This window comes from Trachemys scripta, chromosome 14 (assembly GCF_013100865.1).
Source record: "Trachemys scripta elegans isolate TJP31775 chromosome 14, CAS_Tse_1.0, whole genome shotgun sequence".
In the NCBI taxonomy this organism is placed as follows: Eukaryota; Metazoa; Chordata; order Testudines; family Emydidae; genus Trachemys; species Trachemys scripta.
The window spans coordinates 29,346,127-29,367,593 of NC_048311.1; the positions used below are offsets into that span (position 1 = coordinate 29,346,127).

The 21,467-nt window shown below is 41.6% G+C and overlaps 1 protein-coding gene across 1 annotated transcript in view; it reads right to left on the reverse strand.

The window, feature by feature from the left end:
* LOC117887073 overlaps nt 1–21,467 on the reverse strand; it is a 124,177-nt gene that overhangs the window by 82,422 nt on the left and 20,288 nt on the right. The window contains exons 8-22 of the mRNA XM_034789314.1: nt 21,207–21,392; nt 20,485–20,632; nt 18,548–18,719; nt 17,673–17,731; nt 16,876–16,986; nt 15,806–15,981; nt 13,436–13,555; nt 12,139–12,277; nt 10,211–10,301; nt 9,178–9,317; nt 7,577–7,696; nt 6,193–6,394; nt 4,426–4,592; nt 2,935–3,062; nt 523–660 (exon numbers count right to left, since the gene is read on the reverse strand). Coding sequence (XP_034645205.1) covers nt 523–660; nt 2,935–3,062; nt 4,426–4,592; nt 6,193–6,394; nt 7,577–7,696; nt 9,178–9,317; nt 10,211–10,301; nt 12,139–12,277; nt 13,436–13,555; nt 15,806–15,981; nt 16,876–16,986; nt 17,673–17,731; nt 18,548–18,719; nt 20,485–20,632; nt 21,207–21,392 — 2,097 coding nt within the window. The remainder of the gene's footprint in view (nt 1–522; nt 661–2,934; nt 3,063–4,425; nt 4,593–6,192; nt 6,395–7,576; nt 7,697–9,177; nt 9,318–10,210; nt 10,302–12,138; nt 12,278–13,435; nt 13,556–15,805; nt 15,982–16,875; nt 16,987–17,672; nt 17,732–18,547; nt 18,720–20,484; nt 20,633–21,206; nt 21,393–21,467) is intronic.

The window sequence follows — 21,467 nt, forward strand, 5'->3', positions numbered from 1 at the left end:
GCTGGTTCAATTCCCCCGACTGCGTGATATTGGACAGGGATTTGAACTTGGCTTTCCAACCACCCAGCTAAGTGTCTGAAACACCAGGCTACAAGGAGGTCCCCTGTGTCCTCATGCCCCCTCCCATAGCCTCTCCTCTCCCATACCCCCCTCTTACCCCGCACCAGAGACCCAATGATTAGGGGGAGGCTGCCAGAAGGGAAATGGTTCAAGACTCATGACTAGGGAGGGCCAGTGAACCCCCAAAGAAGGTTCTCCTATACACAGGCTATGGTGCAGAGTTCTCTTTTTTACAACAAAAGGATATGAGCCAAAGTTTCCACTGGTATACGTGGGCCCAACTCTGCTAAAAAAAAGTGTTTATATTTATACTAGTGGTGAATTTGGACCTATATGTATATAAAGAGAGAAAACAAATTTGCTTCCTAATAAAAAAACCTGATCACATATTGAGCAATTAGATCCCTCTTTCCCAACCATACGTATTAGAAGCATTCCTGGCAGGGAAGTTATGACACTTACAAAAAAAAATGGATGACTCCAGATTCGAATTTGTGCAGTGGAATTTAAGGTTCGCAGCAAGGCGTTGCTAATGATGTTCACAAGCACTGGAAAGCAGTTGATTGTTTCTATGCTGCACATAACCGTAAACCTGTAGCTCTGAAGAAAAGCAAGACAAGAGAAAAGCTCAGAGGTGTTTTCTACTGGAGGGGGAATCAGGAAAACTATTCATCAGTTTACATTCCCACTCACAGACTACTTTACTGCAAGATGAATCTAGGAATGCGAGAATTAGTTTTGCCTATACGTTGGCAGGAGTCTAGGCTACAACTTGACCTGCTAAAATTGAGCCAAGAGGTGTTAGCTCTACTGGAGATTAGTAAATGTGGTTGAGTTTAAATCAGGCTTACCTGATTGTGGGGTTGTGGGGGTGCTCCCAGTCCCCTGCCCTGAGCAGCTCACGGCAGGGGGTTGGAGAGGGTATGTGTAGGCGGACTGCAGAGGCCCCACCTTTGCTCCGTCCTGCCCCAATTCCACCCCGTTCCCCAAGGCCCCGTCCTCACCTCTTCTCGACCTCCTCCCCTGAGCGCGCTGTGGCCCTACTCCTCCCGCTCCCTCACGGAGCGACCTGAGCACCGGCAAACAGCTGTTTGGTGGCGGGGGAAGCGCTGGGAGGGCGGGAGAGGGGGAGGGGCAGGAACGCAGCACGCTCAGGGAGGAGGCGGGGAAGCGGGGAGCTTGGCTGCTGGTAGGACCAAGCTTCTGCCCCCGCAGCTGCCCGGCCCTGGGGCCCCCTGTCGTTAGGGAGCCCCGTGCCAGGGCACCCTGTGTTTTACTGTAAATCCGCCTCTGACTCCTGTGAAGACCTTGGCAGATTCTCGTCCTTCCAATCCTCGCACAGGGTTTGGCCTCTCCACTGGACAAAAGGTCAATTTGTTGGCCTTTTTGTCAGTTCAAGGTGGCCCTTTATGCCCCCAGCTTCTCCCTATATTTCCTGGGTCTCTTGAATCAGGTAAAAACTGTCACTGCCCCTTTTCCTGGGTGCGGGGAGAGGGCTACTAAGCTGGGTATCTGCATAACCAGCGTTGGTATTTTTCATGAATCACCTCTTAGAGTACGTCTACACAGGGATGAAAGACCCCTGGCATGACCACAGCTGGCTGGTGTCAGCTGACTTGGGCTAAGGGTCTAAAAACTTCTGTGTAGACATTTGGGCTTGGGCTGGAGCCTGAACTCTGTGACCCTCCACTCTCATAGGGTCCCAGAGCTCGGACTCCGGTCAGAGCCTGAACTCCGGCACAGCAGTGTTTCAGCTCCAGGGCCCAAGCCCCACAAACCTGAGTCAGCTGACCCAGGCCAGCTATGGGTTTTTTATCCCTATGTAAACACAGCCTGAGTGATTCCAGATCCCCCAGGAAATCGTGCCCAGTGAGCCAGGAATGCACAAATCCATCTAGCATGCCTTGACACAAAGGCCTCTAAATATTCTACTGTCCATATCATCTGGCCCATCTCAATACAATAGCCTCTGAAGTTTTCATGCTTTCAAGGACGGGGTGAAAGATACAGATAATATTTATAAAGTTAAAGCCATATTTCACAAAAGATACTGCATGTGTTTGCAATCTCTGTCACAGTCAGATATAGAGAGAGAAAACAAATTGTTTTCTCTCTCTATATCTGACTGTGACAGATTGTTTTGCATTTCAAATAAAGTGCTGTTCCCTTTTTAGGGCAAGTTCCAGAGACAACTCCTGGTTTTGCAGATCAATAAAATGCATCCACAATTCACTGCGAGGGTAAAACTGCAACCACAAAAACGAAGTGTGTGACATGATCCAGCTCAAAATCACGCCTTTCCTGGCTCAATATAAGCCCATTTGCTTTTACCCACAGAAGATTATTGCCTATTATTTAATACGAGATGGTCTAGCTCATCAGTCTGTGATTTGCCCAGTATAAGGAGCAATGTGTCACTGAGCCGACCCTGGAGCTGCCCTGAAGGGGGATTGTGAATCCTTGGACCACAGTCTCCTTTCCCCACTACTTTGCGGAGGGAGCGTGCTGTGATCTGCCAGTCCCTGGGGCAGCGTATACTTCCCAGTGTACCTGCGCAGCTCTGCCCTGTCCTGTTTAAGCGCAAATTCAAGAAGGGGGACAAAATGGCTTTGAAAAGCCTGACACCCCCTGTACTGGACGTGGTGCCATGGAACCCCAAGCCCGTTTTCTCCTGGATGCAGGAGGGCCACAGTCTGGCCCTATTTGAATTCAATGTTGATGTGTTTATTTTGCAATTTTGTGAATTTTACTTTGGCTTATGTTTGATCTTCATGTCTTTGGCGCTTATCCATCAGGAGCTTCATTCAGACAAGTTTCACAGAATCCACATTGGCATCTTATTTATTATTAAAGAAAAAAGGAGAGACACACTACCTGGTTCTCCCAGGATACTTGTATAGCCCCATTATGGATTAGCTTCTCTGTGATATTGTCCCCTGTTGCTATTTCCAGCATTATGTTCTGAGTCTCCAAAGCGTGGATGAAGTCCTGAATGCTTGAACCTGGTATGAAGGCAACAGCAGAGAAATCACAATCTTTGAAGATTTTTTTTTTTTTTTTTACAATAAAAGTTCTCCTTGGGACTTTGGTAAAGTTAACTTGCTGCTTCCAAATTTTTGCATTATGAATTGACTCACCACTCTGCTGATTCTCTGCATGTTTAAATTAGTTTACTGCCCATTGTTCTTCTGTATTTCAGCTGTTTTACTATTCCTATTAATTTCTCTTCTCTTGCTATCATGCCTATGATACCTCTCCTTTGCTACCTTGTCCGTGTCTCTCTCTAACACCATCACTCCTATCACTGAGTGCAAAGTCTCCCATCTCATGTCCACCTGCTGCTTTATTTATTAAATTCCTTCTCACTTCCTTGCTTGCATTGCCACAGTGCTCACAACCCCTTCCTTCTCAAACTCTCTGTGCCCCATGGCTCCTTCTCCTCACAACATAAGCAAGGTCGTCTCAGTCCTCAAAAAAACCTGGATCCTGCCTCTCCAGCTACCATCCCATCTCATTCCTGCCCTCCATCAAAAGCACAGTCCACAACCAAGGCATTGACTCCTTCTCCAACTCCAATTTGGACCCTTCCAATCTGTTTTCCTTTTTCCCCACTTGGGTGTCTAATCTGCTTTTCCTTGACAAATCTCAGGGCTTCTTCTCCACCGTCGTCCTCTCATTCAGGGCCTCATTATATGATCAAATACTGCAATATCAGGGCTGCCGCCTCTCACGATTTTATCGCTAGTTTCACAATAGTGGTAGTTTTTATTAAAGCCCCTCGGGAATCAGACTGCATGAGAATTTCAGCTTTCATATTTTTTTTAAAAAAAAAGTATCTAGCCCTCATATTTGCTGTGAAAAATTTGGAAAGATTAAGCAAATGTACCTTGACAGCAAATAAAAATAATTTAATATATATTTTTAAGCAAAAAAAAAAAATCATGATTTTTAGGTTAGTCTTATGATTTTTTGAGGGCTGGCTCATAATTTTTCAATGCTCAGGGTTGGCATACTGCAGCATCCTTCTTTCAGGTAGCCGATACACACGTTACCCTCATTCGTTCAATACAAAATGAAACCACAAAAGTGATTTGCCTTCCAGGTGATCTGACAATGCCATTCTTCTCCTCAGATCCTTTCTCTGGCTTCTCATTCAGCCTCACATCAAATATAAGCTTTTTGCCACCACCTCCAGATCACCCTGCCCTTCTCTGCTTCTTGGGTTGCTCTCCTTGTTGGGCCCTGTATTGCCCTCTACGACATCTGCTCTGCCAATATTCCCCCCTCCCCTGTCAAATTTCCTTGCAAAGCTAAAAGCAGTGGCATAGAAAAAGACCAACCTTGCTCTTCTGTTTTGCCCCTCACCTGTTTTATTGAAGACTAGAAGGCTTGTGACTTCCTTGTGAGATTGTTTTCCAGGAGGAAAAAAATACAGACCAGAGGACAGCTCCCAAGAATTTAATTGTTTCCACAAGACAAGCACGATTAAGTGGATAGCTAAAGGTAACATAAAAATTCCACACAGCAGTAATCTAGATTGAAGAACAGATCACAAATGAGTTTGGAGACAAGACATTTTGCAAGTTGCATTATTGTAGGGGGAGCTGGTAGCAACCCATATATTTCGATCGTATTAAGAAAAAAAGATTCTTGCCACTTTATTTTGAAAAGCCATAACACTCCCATTGTGTATATCAGGCCTTTAAAATTCAATGGGATGAAAGCTCTAGGGTTAGAGAGGTGCCTTTTCTTTGACCCATGAAATTCCATTCAGGTTTGGCTGAGATATAAACTTTTGTAAATCACCATTTCCCTTCTATTGCTTGTGTTTTTCAGGAAAATTATGGTAGCATACAAAAAATAACAACTGAACATGAACATTCTCATCTAATGCCGGGCTGACAACACTGCCAAAGCAGCAGCAGTGTACACAATTCTGGGAACCTCAGAAGCAGACAGCTTCTATAGGGTGTAGTGAAGAAAGCTAGGATTCCAGTGACCCCTGCCTCCAGGCACAGACACATGTACCTGCTGGCCCATCCCTTCCTCAGAAGGCACCAGATGGAAGATGCTCCCTCAACTTCCTGGGTCGGTGGGGGAGGAGAAAGGATCCAATGAACACTTCCAGCCAGTTCTAACTGTAATAACCAAGGAGCTGGTGGAAAGTTTTTTACAACAAGATTTTCTGCTGGAAAAGAGTTTAACTGAAAACAATTTTTCTTCATAGAAAAACATTTAATTTTTTTTCATTGACAGGACATTTCTACACAAAATTAAATTAAAAGATTTTATTTAGTTTCCTTTTAGAAAGTCAAAAAGATTCTAAATTTAGGATTTTTTTGTTTTTTCCTTATTCTTTTTTTCATTTCTGCCACTGAATGCAACAGAATAAATATCTATGGTTTTTCTTTCTCCTTTTTCTCTTTTTCAATTCTAACTTTTCACAACTTCCTTAAAACTTTGGAAAAGTTACAGAGTTTTTCCAAAGTTGGAGAAGTTTTGAAAATGTACCGATTAGGGGAAAAAAACCAAGAAACAATAAAAAGTTGAAAGAACAAACAGACATTTCATTCTATTGCATTGACAATATGGGCAAAGGAAAAAATATGAAAGGAGAAAAAAAAATAATATTTGTAAACATTTTCTTTTTTTAATACCAAGATTAAATGAACATTGTATTCTTTTAGTTTTGAAGTTTTGCCACCCCCGAAAAAAGATATTTCAAAATGATATTTTTGAGAAAGAACCTGGGCTTTACAACTAGCACCAATAATCATATGGCTCATTTAATTATGTACATCATTCAGTACAAGAAACTCCCGGTAATAAACTAATCATTGGATGGGGATGCATAGTTGGGGAAGCTTTTGTGTAGCTGGAATTGGCAAGGTAGGCATTTTCCCGGAACACTGGCTGATCAGCTTTCTATGTCATGAATCATTTAGAGAAAATATGTGATTTACAAGCAAACACTGTTGTGATTGAATTATTTCTAATGTTCCAGGAACATTCAAGGTGAGAGGGAAGTGGATCCCTGAAGTTCCATCCTAGCCCACTCCACAGACAGCTGTGCTATGAACATCCTCCCACAGACTGATTTCACCTAAACAAGTCAGACACACTGGCACTTACATGGATCGAAGGGTTTTATCTTCATGCTTCAGCTTTAAAAAGCGAATTCTTGCCATGGCACACACTTGCTGTCTCCAGAGGGCTGTGCCAGTTACAGTCGCCTTTCCAGTGTCTGAGAGTGACAGGAGACCTTGTTCCATTTCATCAGCAGAGAAGGCATCTCTTTCCTCTTCTGCCTGCTCCGCACTGAAAACACCATAATCTACAAAGAGTTTTCAAAGTTCATAGTTCAACGTAACTCCTTGACGTTTTTTATATGCAATAAAAACAGAAACACTGGCAGGGACAAGAATACACACAATTATCAACTGCTGACCAGTACTACATGGCAAGGCTGAACAGAACTATCTTCTAGTTTGTTACAAGGGAAGAGATCTCAGTTAAGATGGGCTCTTTGGGGAGTATTAAGTAATAGAAAACACTTTAGGACCTTGAAGAGATGTACAGAAAATCCATCTCTCATCCACTGTTCTGTATCCAGAGATCTCTTCAAGTTTTCTACTCATGAGGCTTTCCCCCAATAATTATACACTTTAGTAAAAGACACCTGAAGGTTAAAGTATTAAGTAGAATTGTTCATGTTTAAATCTGATGTATAAATAGACCCCCTAAGCCATCATGGAAAACTCTCCAAAAGGAAATGTTCATCATTCATGGAAACCTGTGTTTTCATAAAATAGACTTCTTGTTGTTTTTGCATCTTTAGCAGAGATCACTTAAAAAATTTAGAAAAACTGTGGTATATTGAAAACTGTGTTAGAATCACAAGCTACCACTTCAAGTTCTAAGGATTTCCTGGTCCAGCTTGCAGGCTAAGGGGGCTCTGCAGGTAAGTGTGGCAACTGGCCTCTCAGCAGGGAGTCTGCAAACAGCCTGATTAGAACAAGGTGGGTTGAGTTCTGCATCTCTGTCTTAGGGAGAAACCTGCATTGTCTCTGTTTTTAAGGTATGGATTTTAAGAAATCCAATCCAATCTAAAAATTGGGCACTGGTACACATTCTTCTCTGGACAATTCAGGAGGACTTTGCAAAATAAGTTACAGAATGAAGTCTATGTTACAGGCTTTTCTAAAAATCGAATGTCTGCCTCTCCGTTGTTGTATCTTATGAAACAAGTACATAAGCACTTACCTCATCACCCATTTAATATTTAATAGCAAGTCAGGAGTAAAAAAAAAAAAAAAGTCCTCTTTCTGTGTCCTACATGTTTGGATTTCCAATTGTTTTTTAGCCATGTTTAAAAATATAGTTAACTATTCAAAGCAATTTTAGCTAGTCATTTCTATCTCTGAGGATGCCCCAAAAGGTAAGGATTCATATTTAGCAGAAAAAGAGCATAAGATGAATTTAAAAATAGTTTTCCTTGGCTGACCCAGAATTTTACCTTCTTGATCAGTTGCTGCTTCACCCTCCAGCTTCAGGAAGACATCTTCCAGGGTTGTCAAGCTGACGCCATAATTAATAATCCCCTGGTCAGAGTGGCTGTCTAGGCCACAGAACAGATCTGCATGACAGAAGGTGCAGAAATGTAAATCCAGAGTAATTCCTGACACGCTTCTGTACCTGAAAGCAGAATTTAACTCTATCTTCTAATCCTAGGGTAACCGTTAGAACTATGGGTTTACAGAAATCTCCAGGTCTCTCTTTTTAATCAGTCTTCGTGTTTGATAATATGCTGCTGAGTATTTAAAGTTTGAATTGAAGTTTTACTGGAATATGTACACTCAAGAGTCAAAAAAAAAAAATACCGGGTGCCAATTTTGATTGTCCACTTTTAAAATTTTCCAACATCTTTGCACATTCTCCCATGCTACCTCTTCTGCATGGGAGGAGTTTCCCGGCAATGATCTGCAAAGGCAACTCACTGTCCTCTTTCAAATGCATCCTTAGAACGCTTAGGCTAGGTCCACACTACCCGCCCGATTCGGCGGGTAGAGATCGATCTTCTGGGATCGATTTATCGCGTCTCATCTGGACGCGATAAATCGATCCCAGAAGCGCTCCCCCGTCGACTGCGGAACTCCTGCTCGCCGAGAGGAGGAAGCGCTGTCGACGGGGGAGCTTGCCTGCGCCGCGTGGACCCACAGTAAGTAAACTTAGTTCGATCTAGGAAATGTCGACTTCAGCTACGCTATTCTCGTAGCTGAAGTTGCGTTTCCTAGATCGATCCCACGCCCCAGTGTGGACCAGCCCTTAGCTGCTATGATGCCTTAACAAACAACCCAGCAAGGTTTAGACAGCTGATTCACTGGGACCACTGCCTTTCCCACCGACCAGTTTCATTTCATTATTTTCTTGGGTTCACCTCATTTGTTTGTTTAATCTACCTACCTACCATTATTTTTCAAATTTCAACCTTTTGCGCATTTTCAGGTTCTGACTAGGGCTGGATCTGTAAATGCCAAAATGTGGTAAGACAGACTACGCTTTCGGTATTTCCAGCCCAGCTGGAAACACAAAAGTAGTAGAACTCTTATGAGGAAGCATGGACTCAAAATTCTGGCCCTTTGCAGACTCAAAGAAATATCAAAATTTAAATAACTAAACTGAAACTAAAGTCCGATTCCCAAACATGCGGGAACAATTTGTATAATGGGGCTGCTAAGAGCCATTGACCCTGTATATAATGGAAACCACTTCAAGCCAGGGGGTGTGGCAGTACCCCCAGCACCTATACTGATTCCTTTCAGTCTCCTTCATCATTACCCTGCATCTAACAGAACAAACAAATATTTGTGTCAGGTTCAATTTTTATGTACTTTCTCATGAATGGAAGAAAACCACATATTTTGATCTTAAATACATAGAGAGACTAAAATCTTGGAAAAAATTCCTTATGCAAACGTTCATCATCAGTAGGTTACCTTCCTGATGGAATTCAGGAGGCAGATACAATATCTCTCAACATTAATTAAAAAAAAAAACAGAAAAAAGATAAATAATTCTATGCATGGTAGATTCTGGATTATGTAAACACATAATTACCTGGAAATTTATCCACATTTTCTAAGGGCAGCGTATAACTCAGTTCATTTTCACTCTGTCCTGTGAATGTGGCATCAGGGATGTACTGTCTGACCAGAGATGATATGTTCTCAGAGTCACAAACCTCACTGACATGCATCCTGTTCATATTAAGAAGGCAAAGGTTTACATTTTCACAAGAACAATGTATTTATCGTTATGATGTCATATACCAAGAGAGCCAAATCCATCAGTCCTTACTCTGGAATAACATCCAATCCCTGCAGCAGATCTTAATTAGACAAAACTTCAGCGGCAATTTTGTCTAAGTAAGGATTGAAGGATTTGTTACCAACGCCTTGTGTTATACCTACCTCATGGGTTGGCTAATGTAATAAAACAAGTAGTTAGGAATAACCAACTGATTTAACAGTATCCACAGGAAGAGTTTGGCAAAAAGAGTCTTACAAAGGGCCCAATTCTGCAAGGTGCTTAGGACCCTCAGAGTCTATTGAAAGGAGATGAGGGTACTCAGCATCTTATAAGAGATACCCAGAATTTTAGGATCAGGCTGAAAAGAAAGATGGCTTTTAGGATGGAGTGCCCTCTGAGCCAACAGCTCTGTTACCTGGGGAAGTGAATCACATCTGCTTCGTGGAGCATTTCATTACTAAGATTCTAGGAATTCGGCACAATAATGAGAAAAAAAATTAATTGGCTGTAAGCTGAGTCTGAATACCCGCGGCGTTACATCAGATGAAAGGTGATCTCAGATCATAGTGCCTTAACAATACAATTAACAGCAAAAATATATTTATTTTTCATAACTGGAACCATAGATATTCCATGTGCCAGGTTGGGAGAACAATTTGACACAATCTCTTCAATACATTTTGAAGTTTTTATACTCATTCCAGTTAAACTATATTAGGAAGCATTTATATTTAAATTCCCAGAGATGTTGCTTGATAGGAATGAAATAACATTTCTTCTGCTACTGTAATGCAAATTCAGCACTACGAGGAATGTTTTCAAACAAAATAAAATACAATACCTTAAGTGATACCCAATCCCCCATTTTTTCTTCAAAAACAGAGAAGATCCAACACACTTTATTCTCCCATGTGAAATAAAAGCTTTCCGGTCTAAGAAAAGAGAAAAACAAAATCATTTATATAATGAACCTCACTTTCTGGAATGAATTCTTCTTGAGTCATTAATAAAATTAAGAATCTAAAGTACAGCATCTAATAAGCAGATCATAGGACGCTGGTTACAACACATGGAGTGATAATTCAAGAAAGAATGGGCATGCAGAGGTTAGAGGTGAAAAGAATAATTTAGGAAGGATTACCAGCAGAAATGCGTTTTTAAAGAGGAATTAAGACAGATGGGGTGCATGGTGGACACATGGGAAACCATTGCAAGAGTAGGAGCAATATGATAAAAGACAGAATTGCCAAGGGTAAAATAGGCAAAGGAAAAGGACTACAGAAAGCAACCTGACCCTGACAGAGCAACAGATGCAAAACCTGGAGACGTATGTCCACAGCTATGATGATGGATATCCCCCCCCAACACGTCTTTCAAAATCCAGGAGTTCTGCACATGCCTATCACAATATGTTGCGTAACTCATCCAGTGCATTTAATGCCCCAGACAATTACTCTGCTCTCAAATGAACTCTCATAAAACAATGATAAAAGACAAAAACACTCCACCAAAACACTTTTCACAAAGCAAGCCCTCCATGACTGTCCTCCCAAGCCTTGTCCTCAAAGGAAACCTGTATAACACCTTCAAAAGATGAGCCTGGGAACTTCAAATCATGACTACACTGGACACTGAAAACCAGGGACTTAACAGAGACACTAGTTTTATGGCCCTATTACAACAACTTGTAACACACCTGCTGCCTACTAACCCTCCATTGTCCTATGACTGCAGAAGTATTAATTGCCTGCTTCATTTTAAGTAGTCTCCTACAACATGTGTGAATCCCATATGTTTTACAATCTGTCCCATCCTGTATTTAGCTTGGCTACCTTCTCCAGACCTGAGGAAGAGCTCTGTGAAGCTCAAAAGTTTGTCCCTTCTACCAGCAGAAGTTGGTCCAGTAAAGGATATTACACCTCATCTACCTTGTCTCTTACAAAGAGCATAAGCAGTGAAAGGGTACAATGAGGTTGTGGTGAGATTAGGTAAGGGGGCTGCTGTGGGTGAGGATGACACAGTACGACTATTTCACAGCCACATGTACATTCAGAATTAGAACGGTTTCTTAGACGTTATTGTAATGTGAATAGAGATCTGAAGGAATTAAAATAATCTCTGCCCCCAGATCAAGAGTATGACAAAGGAAGGATGCTAATATCAGGAAATGAAAGGGGAAATTATTTGGTGAAAATGGCAGGTTAGCAAACTGGACTACAGAGTTGTTCATTCATTTGCAGGACATGACTGGAGTTTTAAATTCAATATTGCAGCAAAGCCTCCACATTTCTGACCAGAGGACTATTAAAATGGTATATTTTAATTAAAAAAAAAAAGACACACACACACCCCTTTCCAGGATAAATAGTCAATAGCAGATGGACATGAATTCACACTATATGTGGCCCCTCATAACCCTATGATTCTAAAGCAGAACCAATTTATGGTGAACTTGGATATAGTGAAACTCAACTTATCAGTGAAGCACAAAGCCCTGAATTGCTTCATTGCAGTTCAATGAGTTTTTCTTCCCCTGTTAGGGCCAACCTTTCAGTCCTTATTGAGTCAAAACTTCTATTAAAGGCAATGAGGATGGAATCCTGGTACCACTGAAGTCAATGGGAATTTTCCCATTGCTTCAATGGTACCAAGATTTCACCCTAAGAGTTTAGCCTCAGCAAGGTCCATTCTAAAAGAAAACTCTGCTTATAAAATCTTATTCCATCTACTTATAAAATCTTATTATCTAATGAAACAAGCTGGTCTCACCAGCAAGGATATCAGCTTCATCCATGAATTGGGTACTGAATAGAGTCACTCGACCAGCTCTACGTTCTTTCAGTAGGGTCCACACATAGTGTCTGGAACGGGGATCCAATCCAGCAGTTGGCTCATCTAATAGCAAAACCTGCAAACAGGGGTGAAATCAGACCTTCACTGTGTTGCCAATTCTCATGATTTTAGTGTGAGTTTCGTGATAATTGATGTTTCTCTTACAGCTTCAGCTGCTGGAGTCAAGAGATTGCATGAGAGTCTCAGCTATCATGTTTTAACAAAGTGTGCATCCCTCTTAGTTGCAGGGAAATGATGGAAAACATGAACTGAGGGCACCTTATAGGTGCAAAAACCAGAAAGCAAATAAACAGAACCCCTAGATTTTTTTTAATATCATGATTTTTACATGAAACTCATGATTTTGGGGACCTGACAAGATTTTCAAACACTTGAGGTTGGCAATACTGCATTCAGATTCAGTTACAATGAATAATTTTTGGTATATTTACAGATTTGAGTGGTTTTAACTCTTTCATTTTCTTTTCAGGTGATTTTAACATCAAAATGCAACTCTACAGGCTTTTCTCCATGGGGACATCCAGGAAAATTAATCTGAATTAACTAAAGGTATGAATTTGAAGTGGATTGGTTAAACCACACTAAATCCCTGTGTGGTCATTGTTATTCATAATCAAAATGGCTTCAATTAACTCTGGAAGTGAATTAAACTAAACTGAATTAAGGCCACTTTAATTTTGAATGATAGTGTCCACACAGAGATTTAATATGGTTTAACTAATCCACTTTAAATCCAGACCTTTAGTTAATTCAATGTAACTTTCCTGGATGTGTCTATGGAGACAAGCCCTATGTCTGTATTTTTACTGGTTTTCCTAGTTTATTTATTTATTATCCTTTTTGTTTGTGCTAAACATGGTATTGATGTAGCCTCGATCTATCTTTCTTTCGTTTGGTAAGTAAATTTCAGTCAATATTCTGGAATCATTTAGGTATTTTCCAATCTTGTTCCTTGGACACATCATATTGTTTGAGATGATGTTTATAAATTAATGGCATGAAAATGTACTTTGTATGGTCTCAATCCTGCAAAGACTTACTCGTGTATCTAACTTTACGCACTATGAGGAGTTCTATTGAAATTAATAGGCGCTAGGGTGCTCGCAGTGTGTGGAGAGAAGTAGGTGTGTAAGTCTTTGCAGGATCAGAGATTGTGTGTTTAAATACATGTACGATATAAACACCAGTTGTGCATATGACCGCTCCTTTTTACCTCTGGATCTCCTAACATGGCTATCCCAAGAGACAACTTTCTTTTTTGTCCACCACTCAGTTTATTAGCTTGGGTGTCCTGAATCTTGATAATATCCATCTGTTTCAAAACTTTTTGCACCTGGAAAATGACAGAAAAATAAATGTCAAGGACTGGTATGTTTAGGCTTTTGGGTGCTATTATTCCCAAAATATAAACTTGCAAGTAACCGTTTCATATAACTACGGTGGTTACACAACAACATGTGTGTCTGGCAGCAGGTCCTGGATGCTTTTTTGTTAGAAAACAGTGACGCAGCAAGAAGAATTGTAGTAAGATCTTGATTAAGCATGCCCACAAGCCAATGTTACATGCTGAGAGGCCTGCGTTTATCTGACACTAGCCTGGCCAGGTTTGCACTCCTGAGGTCCGGGTGTCACATTCAACTAGATCACTCCTGAAACCTCCAGTTCTACTTATCCTGCAGAAACGACGCGGATTGAGATGTCATACAAGAGCACAAGTTCTCGGATTTAAAACCCGACTATTTCACAGCTGCAGGTCCATTCAGAATGAGACTGGTATCTCAGCTATCACTGAAAAATGAATGGAGATGTGACGGTATTGAAATAATCTCTACTATCATGGCACTATAATGGAGTGCAGCAAGAAAAGTGGTTTTGCCTCCCTGGTGTGGTAAAATGAAAAGGGTTACGTAGATGCTTAGGGTACATCTACAAAGCAATAAAAACCCAGTGGCAGAAAGACTCAGAGCCTGGGTCAACTGACTTGGGCTCACGGGGCTCACGCTGCGGGACAAGTGTAGACATTTGGGCTCATCCTAGAGCATGGGAGCTGAAACCTGATGAGGTGGGAGGGTCTTGGAGCCCAGGCTCCACCCTGAGCCTCAGCATCTACACTGCTATTTGTACAGTTGACCCGGGCTCTGCGACTTGCTGCCATGGGCATTTTTTGCTGTGTAGATGTACCCTCAGCGCCAGTTTTAAAGGTATTTGGGATCCTAAAGAAGCAAATGGGCCCTACTGGGATTTTCAAAAGTGCCCCAAGCACCTATTTGCAGGTGTCGGGCCTAAATATCTTTAAAAATCTGGCCCCAAGCTCTTTGGGCAGGGGCCATCTGTTCTGTTTTGCACAGCGCCTAGCACAACGGGGGCCGGGTCCATGACTGGGGCTGCTAGAAGCTAACACAAAACAAACAAATAATGAGTATTCTCCCCTGTACAAGGGGCTCTGCAGGTACTCCCATTTTCATGGAAACCTGCACCTGTGATATTTCTTATATATAATTGGCTAGATTTTTTGTCAGTGTAAATTGAATTTACAAATGTCTTATTCTTAGACAAATTTTATACCACACAATTTGCATGAGAAAATGACATGATAAGAACATAACAACAGACATACTGGGTCAGACCAAAGGTCCATCAAGCCCAGTATCCTGTCCTCTGACAGTGGCCGGTGGCAGGTGCCCCAAAGGGAATGAACAGACAGGTTATCATCAAGTGATCCATGCCCTGTCACGCAATCCCAGCTTTGGCAAACAGAGGCTAGGGACACCATTCCTGCTCATCCTGGCTAATAGCCATTGATGGACCTATCCTCCATGAATCTAGCTCTCTTTTGAACCCCATTATAGTATTGGCCTTCACAACGCCCTCTGGCAAGGAGTTCCAGAGGTTGAGAGCATGTTGCATGAAAAAATACGTTCTTGTGTCTGTTTTAAACCTGCTAACTGTTAATTGCATTTGATGGCCCCTTGTTCTTGTATTATGAGAAGGAGTAAATAACACTTCCTTATTTACTTTCCACTATACCACTCATGATTTTATAGACCTCTATCATATCCCCCCTTAGTCACCTCTTTTCCAAGCTGAGAAGTCCCAGTCTTATTAATCTCTCCTCATACGGAAGCTGTTCTATACCCCTAATCATTTTTGTTGCCCTTTTCTGAACCTTTTCCAATTCCATATGATGCCGTGAAGTAGAAGTTCTTTCCAAGTGAACATATACTTACCTCCGCAGCTCTCAAACTGTGGGTTGGGACCTTAAAGTGGGTCGTGACCCCGTTTTAATGGGGTCACCAAGGCTGGCATTAGACTTGCTGGGGTCTGGGGCTCAAGCCCAAGCCCCACTACCCGGGACCAAAGTCCAAGGGCTTTGGTGCTGTGTGGCAGGACTCAGGTTACAGGCCTCCTGCCTGGAGCTGAAGCCCTCGGATTTCGGCTTTGCGCCTCACCCCACCCACCCCAGCCTGAGGCGGTAAGGGCTTGGGTGGGCTCAGGGTTCAATCCCCACTCCTGGGGTCATGTAGACATTTTTGTTGTCAGAAGGGGGTCACAGTGCAATGAAGTTTGAGAACCCCTGACTTACCTCATACTCTACCTCAACGGCCCGAATCCCTTTGATTTCAGCAAAAACTCGCAGATTTTCTTTCACTGTTAAAACTTCAAACTGAACGTTGAACTGTGGGCAAACCCCAAATAATGCTCTAATTTCTTCCAGATCCTCCATTTCTGATAGTTTGTACTTGTATATAGTTGCAGAACCTGTACACATGAACAAAGAAAGATTGATGATGTGTCCTTTGTTCTTTCACCCAAGCACATTTGAAATCAAGGAGTCCTTGTGGCACCTTAGAGACTAACAAATTTATTTGGGTATAAGCTTTCGTGGGCTAGAACCCACTTCATCAGATGCATGGAGTGGAAAATACAGGAGCAGGTATAAATATCTGAAAGGATTGCTGATATATGACATCATGTGCCAGCAATGCCCCTCTGCCATGTACATTGGCCAAACCGGACAGTCTCTAGGCAAAAGAATAAACGGACACAAATCTGACATCAGGAATCATAACATTCAAAAACCAATAGGAGAACACTTCAACCTCTCTGGTCACTAAATAACAGACCTAAAAGTGCAATTCTTCAACAAAAAAACTTCAAAAACAGACTCCAACGTGAAGCTGCAGAACTGGAATTAATTTGCAAATCAGATTAGGCCTGAATAAAGACTGGGAGTGGTTGGGTCATTACAAAACCTAAATCTAATTTCCCCAATAATAATTTCTCCCTATTGTTACTCACACCTTCTTGTCAACTGTCTGTAATGGGCCACTCTCTTACCATTTCAAAAGAGATTTTTCCTCCCTTGGTATCCTGCTGTTAATTGATTTATCTCATTAGACTGACCTCAGACTTGGTAAAGCAACCCCCATCCTATATATTCATATATTTATACCTGCTCCTATATTTTCCACTCCGTGCATCTGATGAAGTGGGCTCTAGCCCACGAAAGCTTATGCCCAAATAAATTTGTTAGTCTCTAAGGTGCCACAAGGACTCCTCGTTGTTTCTGCTGATATAGACTAACATGGCTACCCCTCTGACACTTGAAATCAAGCATATTCTTCTTTTCAGGTTAGAAGTGTATCATCGTACCATCCGATGGCTGGGAAAGTCCACTGAGGATGTTCAGTAGAGTAGTTTTTCCAGCTCCACTATGACCAAGTAACGCAGTGATCTGGCCTTCATAAATATTTAAGAACAAACCTAGTATAAAAATAGTATTATGTTAGGATTAAAGTTCGTGAAGTAAATTAAGTCCTTCCTCTCTCTTTCTATGTGCCCATCACCAAAGTATGGTGTCCGGGTGCCAAACATGACAATTAAAGAAATAAGATTTCTGTCTAAGAAGAGATAAGCAAAGTCAGAAATTCAGAACCCACAATGTGAGTTACATCTTCAGTAACCAGGTTCAAACTTGCAAGAAGTTTTTCATTATATTAGTCAAGAGGGTGCAATGGGGGAAAAGAGACACAGATGTAATAACTTTTAGAAAGATCTTAAATTGCTTTACTCTGTTCCTACAATGCTCACTCCCTTTTATTCTTAGTAAAGATAAAAATACAGTCACAGGGTAATCATCAGTTGCATGAATTAGGTTTTGGGATAGTCTTTCAAACAGTCATGGTGGATACAAATTTTGCTTCTTTACTTCTTCCACCTTTTGATTTCAACATTTCTTACAGCTATTAGTTTTCCTTCTTATATAACAGGGATTAAATGTTGCAAAAAAAACATTTGCAATGTCCCTAGATTTACATGTTAATAAGTATGGATAAGCAGAATTACTGTATCTTCTCACAGTAAGAAAAGAGCAGCCCGAAAATTTCAGAATTGATTGGGTTCATTTTTGGTTAAAATCCAAACAAAAAGGTTTAAGAAACTTTTCATACCTCTCAAAGCTTCTATTTTCTTGTTCTTTGTTTTATATGTTTTTTTAATATTGTTGAGTCTAAAGGAAGGGAAGCAAGTTATCATTAGCACTGGATTCCAATTATTGAGTAAATACTGCCTTGCACCATAATAAATAATACCACCTTGATCATATATAATGCTTTGCTTCAGTAGATCTCGAAGTGCTTTACAAAGGAGGTCAGTAACATTATCCCCATTTTACAGATCGGGAAACTGAGGCACAGGGAGGCGGAGTGATTTCCCCAAGGTCAGTCAACAAACAGCAGAGCTCAGAATAGAACTCCGGTGTCTGGACTTCCAGTCCAGTGCTCTCTCCACTAGATAACACTACCTCCCTAGTAATTTATACCTGTGCAAGGTAGTGTAAACCTCATCTGGTAGCCTTTTACAATCCCCGTTTACAAGTGTTAATGTCTACACAGAGTGGAAGATCAGCCCCTTCATGTATAAATATACGTTACATCAGATTGTCCTTTTACCTTTGAAGGCTTTGGGGATCAAATCTGAAGTAGGTTGCAGGTACAAGGAGTTTGGGTTCCCCCTGCCATAGTTATTTTTGGACAAAATTAGCATCACAAAACCAATTTACAGTTTGGCTCAGTTCATGTATGACTGGCCTGATTTGGTTCCTAATCCCATCTGCATGGTAACAGCGCTTGACCTAACTCTGTACTCTTACTTTGTGGAAGAACGTATTCTCGCAAAAATCCCACGTAGGGGAAAGCGGAGTAGGCTGAAGTAAAGCTAAATTGATCGTTGGAGCAGGGATAGCAACAGCTGCAGGTGAGCTCTGCTAATCCTCTGATACCATACGTAAGCTACAGGTTTCTTCTTATATGCAGTAGAGTTTTACCTGATGGCTTCCTTCCCGTCAAATTCTGAAGGCACTGGCTCCATGCTGTCATTGAAGATACGTTCATGGTTTTGTTCAGTTTCAGGTCTCTTACCAGCATAACCTCTCCTGCTTTTGCACCAGTATGATGGCTTCAGGCAGAACAAAGGGGGATATTTCATACCATATTTGTCTAATTGGGAACAAAGACGATGAATCTTTAGTTTATCCAGGCATAGTAGACTAAAGCCTAATTCATGGCATTAAACACTTTTAGCGTCAAAAATTTTAAAGGTATTACGTGCCTAATGATGCAGATGGGCACCTTGCAGGATTTTCAAATGTGCCTAGGCCCTTAGCTCCTTTAAAAATCCCATTAGGCACCTACTGGCATCTTTAGGCACCCAAATACCTTTAAACATCTGACTCTTTATTGATTTCAGCACTGGGCAAATCCATCTCTCTACAGCCACAAAAGACCAACTGTTAGAAGAACTGGTATATCTCTACAGCAAAATAGGAGGGCTTCGTGTGGTTGGGTTCATATGCCCATGTGTTCCAGAATCCATTCTGGGCATAACAGCACATAAGAGACAGGAGGAAATCCACTGCTCTGCAGATGTTTCCACCCATCCCTCAGCACAGGCGGTTCATGGAAAGCCTCTACTCAGGTTACTTTAATCATTAGGCTAAAGTAGCCTCTGTCCTGCACCTTCAGCTGGAGGATCGGGCCCATGGTTAATCTCTCAAGCATCTGTCATAGCTGTTAGAACCAGGTGCTGGGTTCAGGATCTGAGCTATCATGAGAAGAAAAAAACACCCCATACACACTCAAAATGGAAGGGGAAGGGGGAAATCACATTTCCCAAACATGGCTGAATAATTTTGGCCGGTTTATCAGGCTGACAGCAACAGCTTAAGAGGTAGGAGCATGTCATTGGTATTTCTTTAGCTTCCCTGGCCTTGTCTGCCCTAGTCACAGGGCTGGGTTAAGGCACAGGCACAGTAGGGCTGTGCGTAGGGTTCTGGCTCCTGGAATCATTTAATGACCTCTGAATCTCAGATACCGTTTAAAAACAGCTGTTTTGAGCCCTTGTCAATGCAAAGGAAATGCTGAGAATGTGACCTGAAGGAAACCGAATGCAGAAACGTCCACCTGAGTCTATAGGTGTGAGGGGTTTGACCCATTCCAAGAGGGGGTTTGCTCCAGGACTGCTTTGAGGGCTCTCACCCACTGTGTACATGGCAGGAGGAAAGCCCCATGCAAGCAGAAACACCCCGGCTGCTGGGATAAGTTTTGTATATGCCCTTACTTGCTACTAGCCCTGGGGGAAAGGGAGGTTCTGCTGCTGGGGGACAGGAAGGGGTGGGAAATGCTGCTGACACTGGAAGTGGGGAGCAGGGTCATGTTGCAGGGGCTCTGGATTGCCTTAACTTTGTTATATACAGTTTATGATGCCAGATAGCATGTACTGGAGCAGTGGGACATTCCGCTTTGGACGATATTTTCATATTCAAGGGTCCAAATTTCATATGACTGTTAGTATTCCCAGCTGTGAACATCTGCCAAATCTGCACGCTTGTCTCTATTAATTTTATTTTAAAGGTTGAGGCTACCTAAAGTGTGATATGAAAGCTGATGCTTGGAGGAAGAGGGCAAGGGAGAGGGGATCAAAAGGGATCCTTATGAGATGTGGGATCTACACCCAATCCATAGTCTGTTGTCTGGAAATATTGTTTAACACCAGTTACAGATGAAAGTGACATCAGCTGATCCACCCAATGTGGGATGGTAAATTCTAATTCTACATTTTCCTTTGTTCCGTGTTATTCTATCATTACTTGTACTGCTTTGAAATAAGTGGGGGCAGGGGGCCTAGGGAAAGAGAGAGAGAATTATAGGAGCAAGTGTATGTATAAAAGAACATATACAGTATTTTAATTATAAATATACATACCAGGCAAAACTTTATCAAAATAGATAGCCAATAGCATATATAAAACACTGTCAAAAATCAGTAGGACATAGGCAGTAAATACAGCATATGATTCCTCCATCATGTTAGAAAAATAGAAACCTATTCCATATTTTTCTAAATGTAAAATCTGAAAGGAAAAAAACAAAGACTAAGAATCTTTAGCTGAAAAACCAGGCCTATAAGGTCAGAATTTTGATGAAATTGATGCAACACGGTTATCAAGAGAAGCTTTGGGAAGTCCAGCACTATATTCCCCCCACACTCCTTTTAGTTTCTTTTCCTCACTAGAAATACGTTTCTACTAACGAGAGGGAGTGTGTAGGTTTTCATTCAAAAGTGCTCTAGAAACAGATTCACACCGGCGAAGTGCAACCTCATATCATCATTTTGGGGCATGTGTCAGACTCTTCTATTGGAGGCAATATAATCCAGTGCAGACAAATTACATTCACATGTCATGATTTCTTTCTTTGTATGGGGAAACTGTAGCAAACGGACTTGCACTTGCTGGACACTTGAAAACTAGCGAGCAGCAAACTTTCTGGGGCAGTGTTTGTACAGCACTTAGAACACTGGCACCTTTAAATACTACCATCAAACATAATAAGCAGTACCCTAGCCTGGCAACTGTCAGGTACATACAGCCAGTTAGCTACCAGTTACAGCTTTACTGCATGTGTGTTCCAAATAATTCACCATACCTTTGAGATTCCAGTAATAAAGGCAAAGGGGCAGAGGAGACCCAAAGCCCATTCCAAGGGTGCAGGAAGTTTTGTCACCAATGTAATAAAGCTCAGACATGTAGAGAAAAAGGTGAGGATGAATCCAACGGAGCTGGTGACTTTAGGCTTCTTTAAGAGGGAGCTGAGCATGAAACAGAAGTGGATCTGCAGATAAGGAAGCTTCCAGTTAGTGGAACGCATTTCCATCAGAGGTTTAAAATGCATCATACACATTGTGTC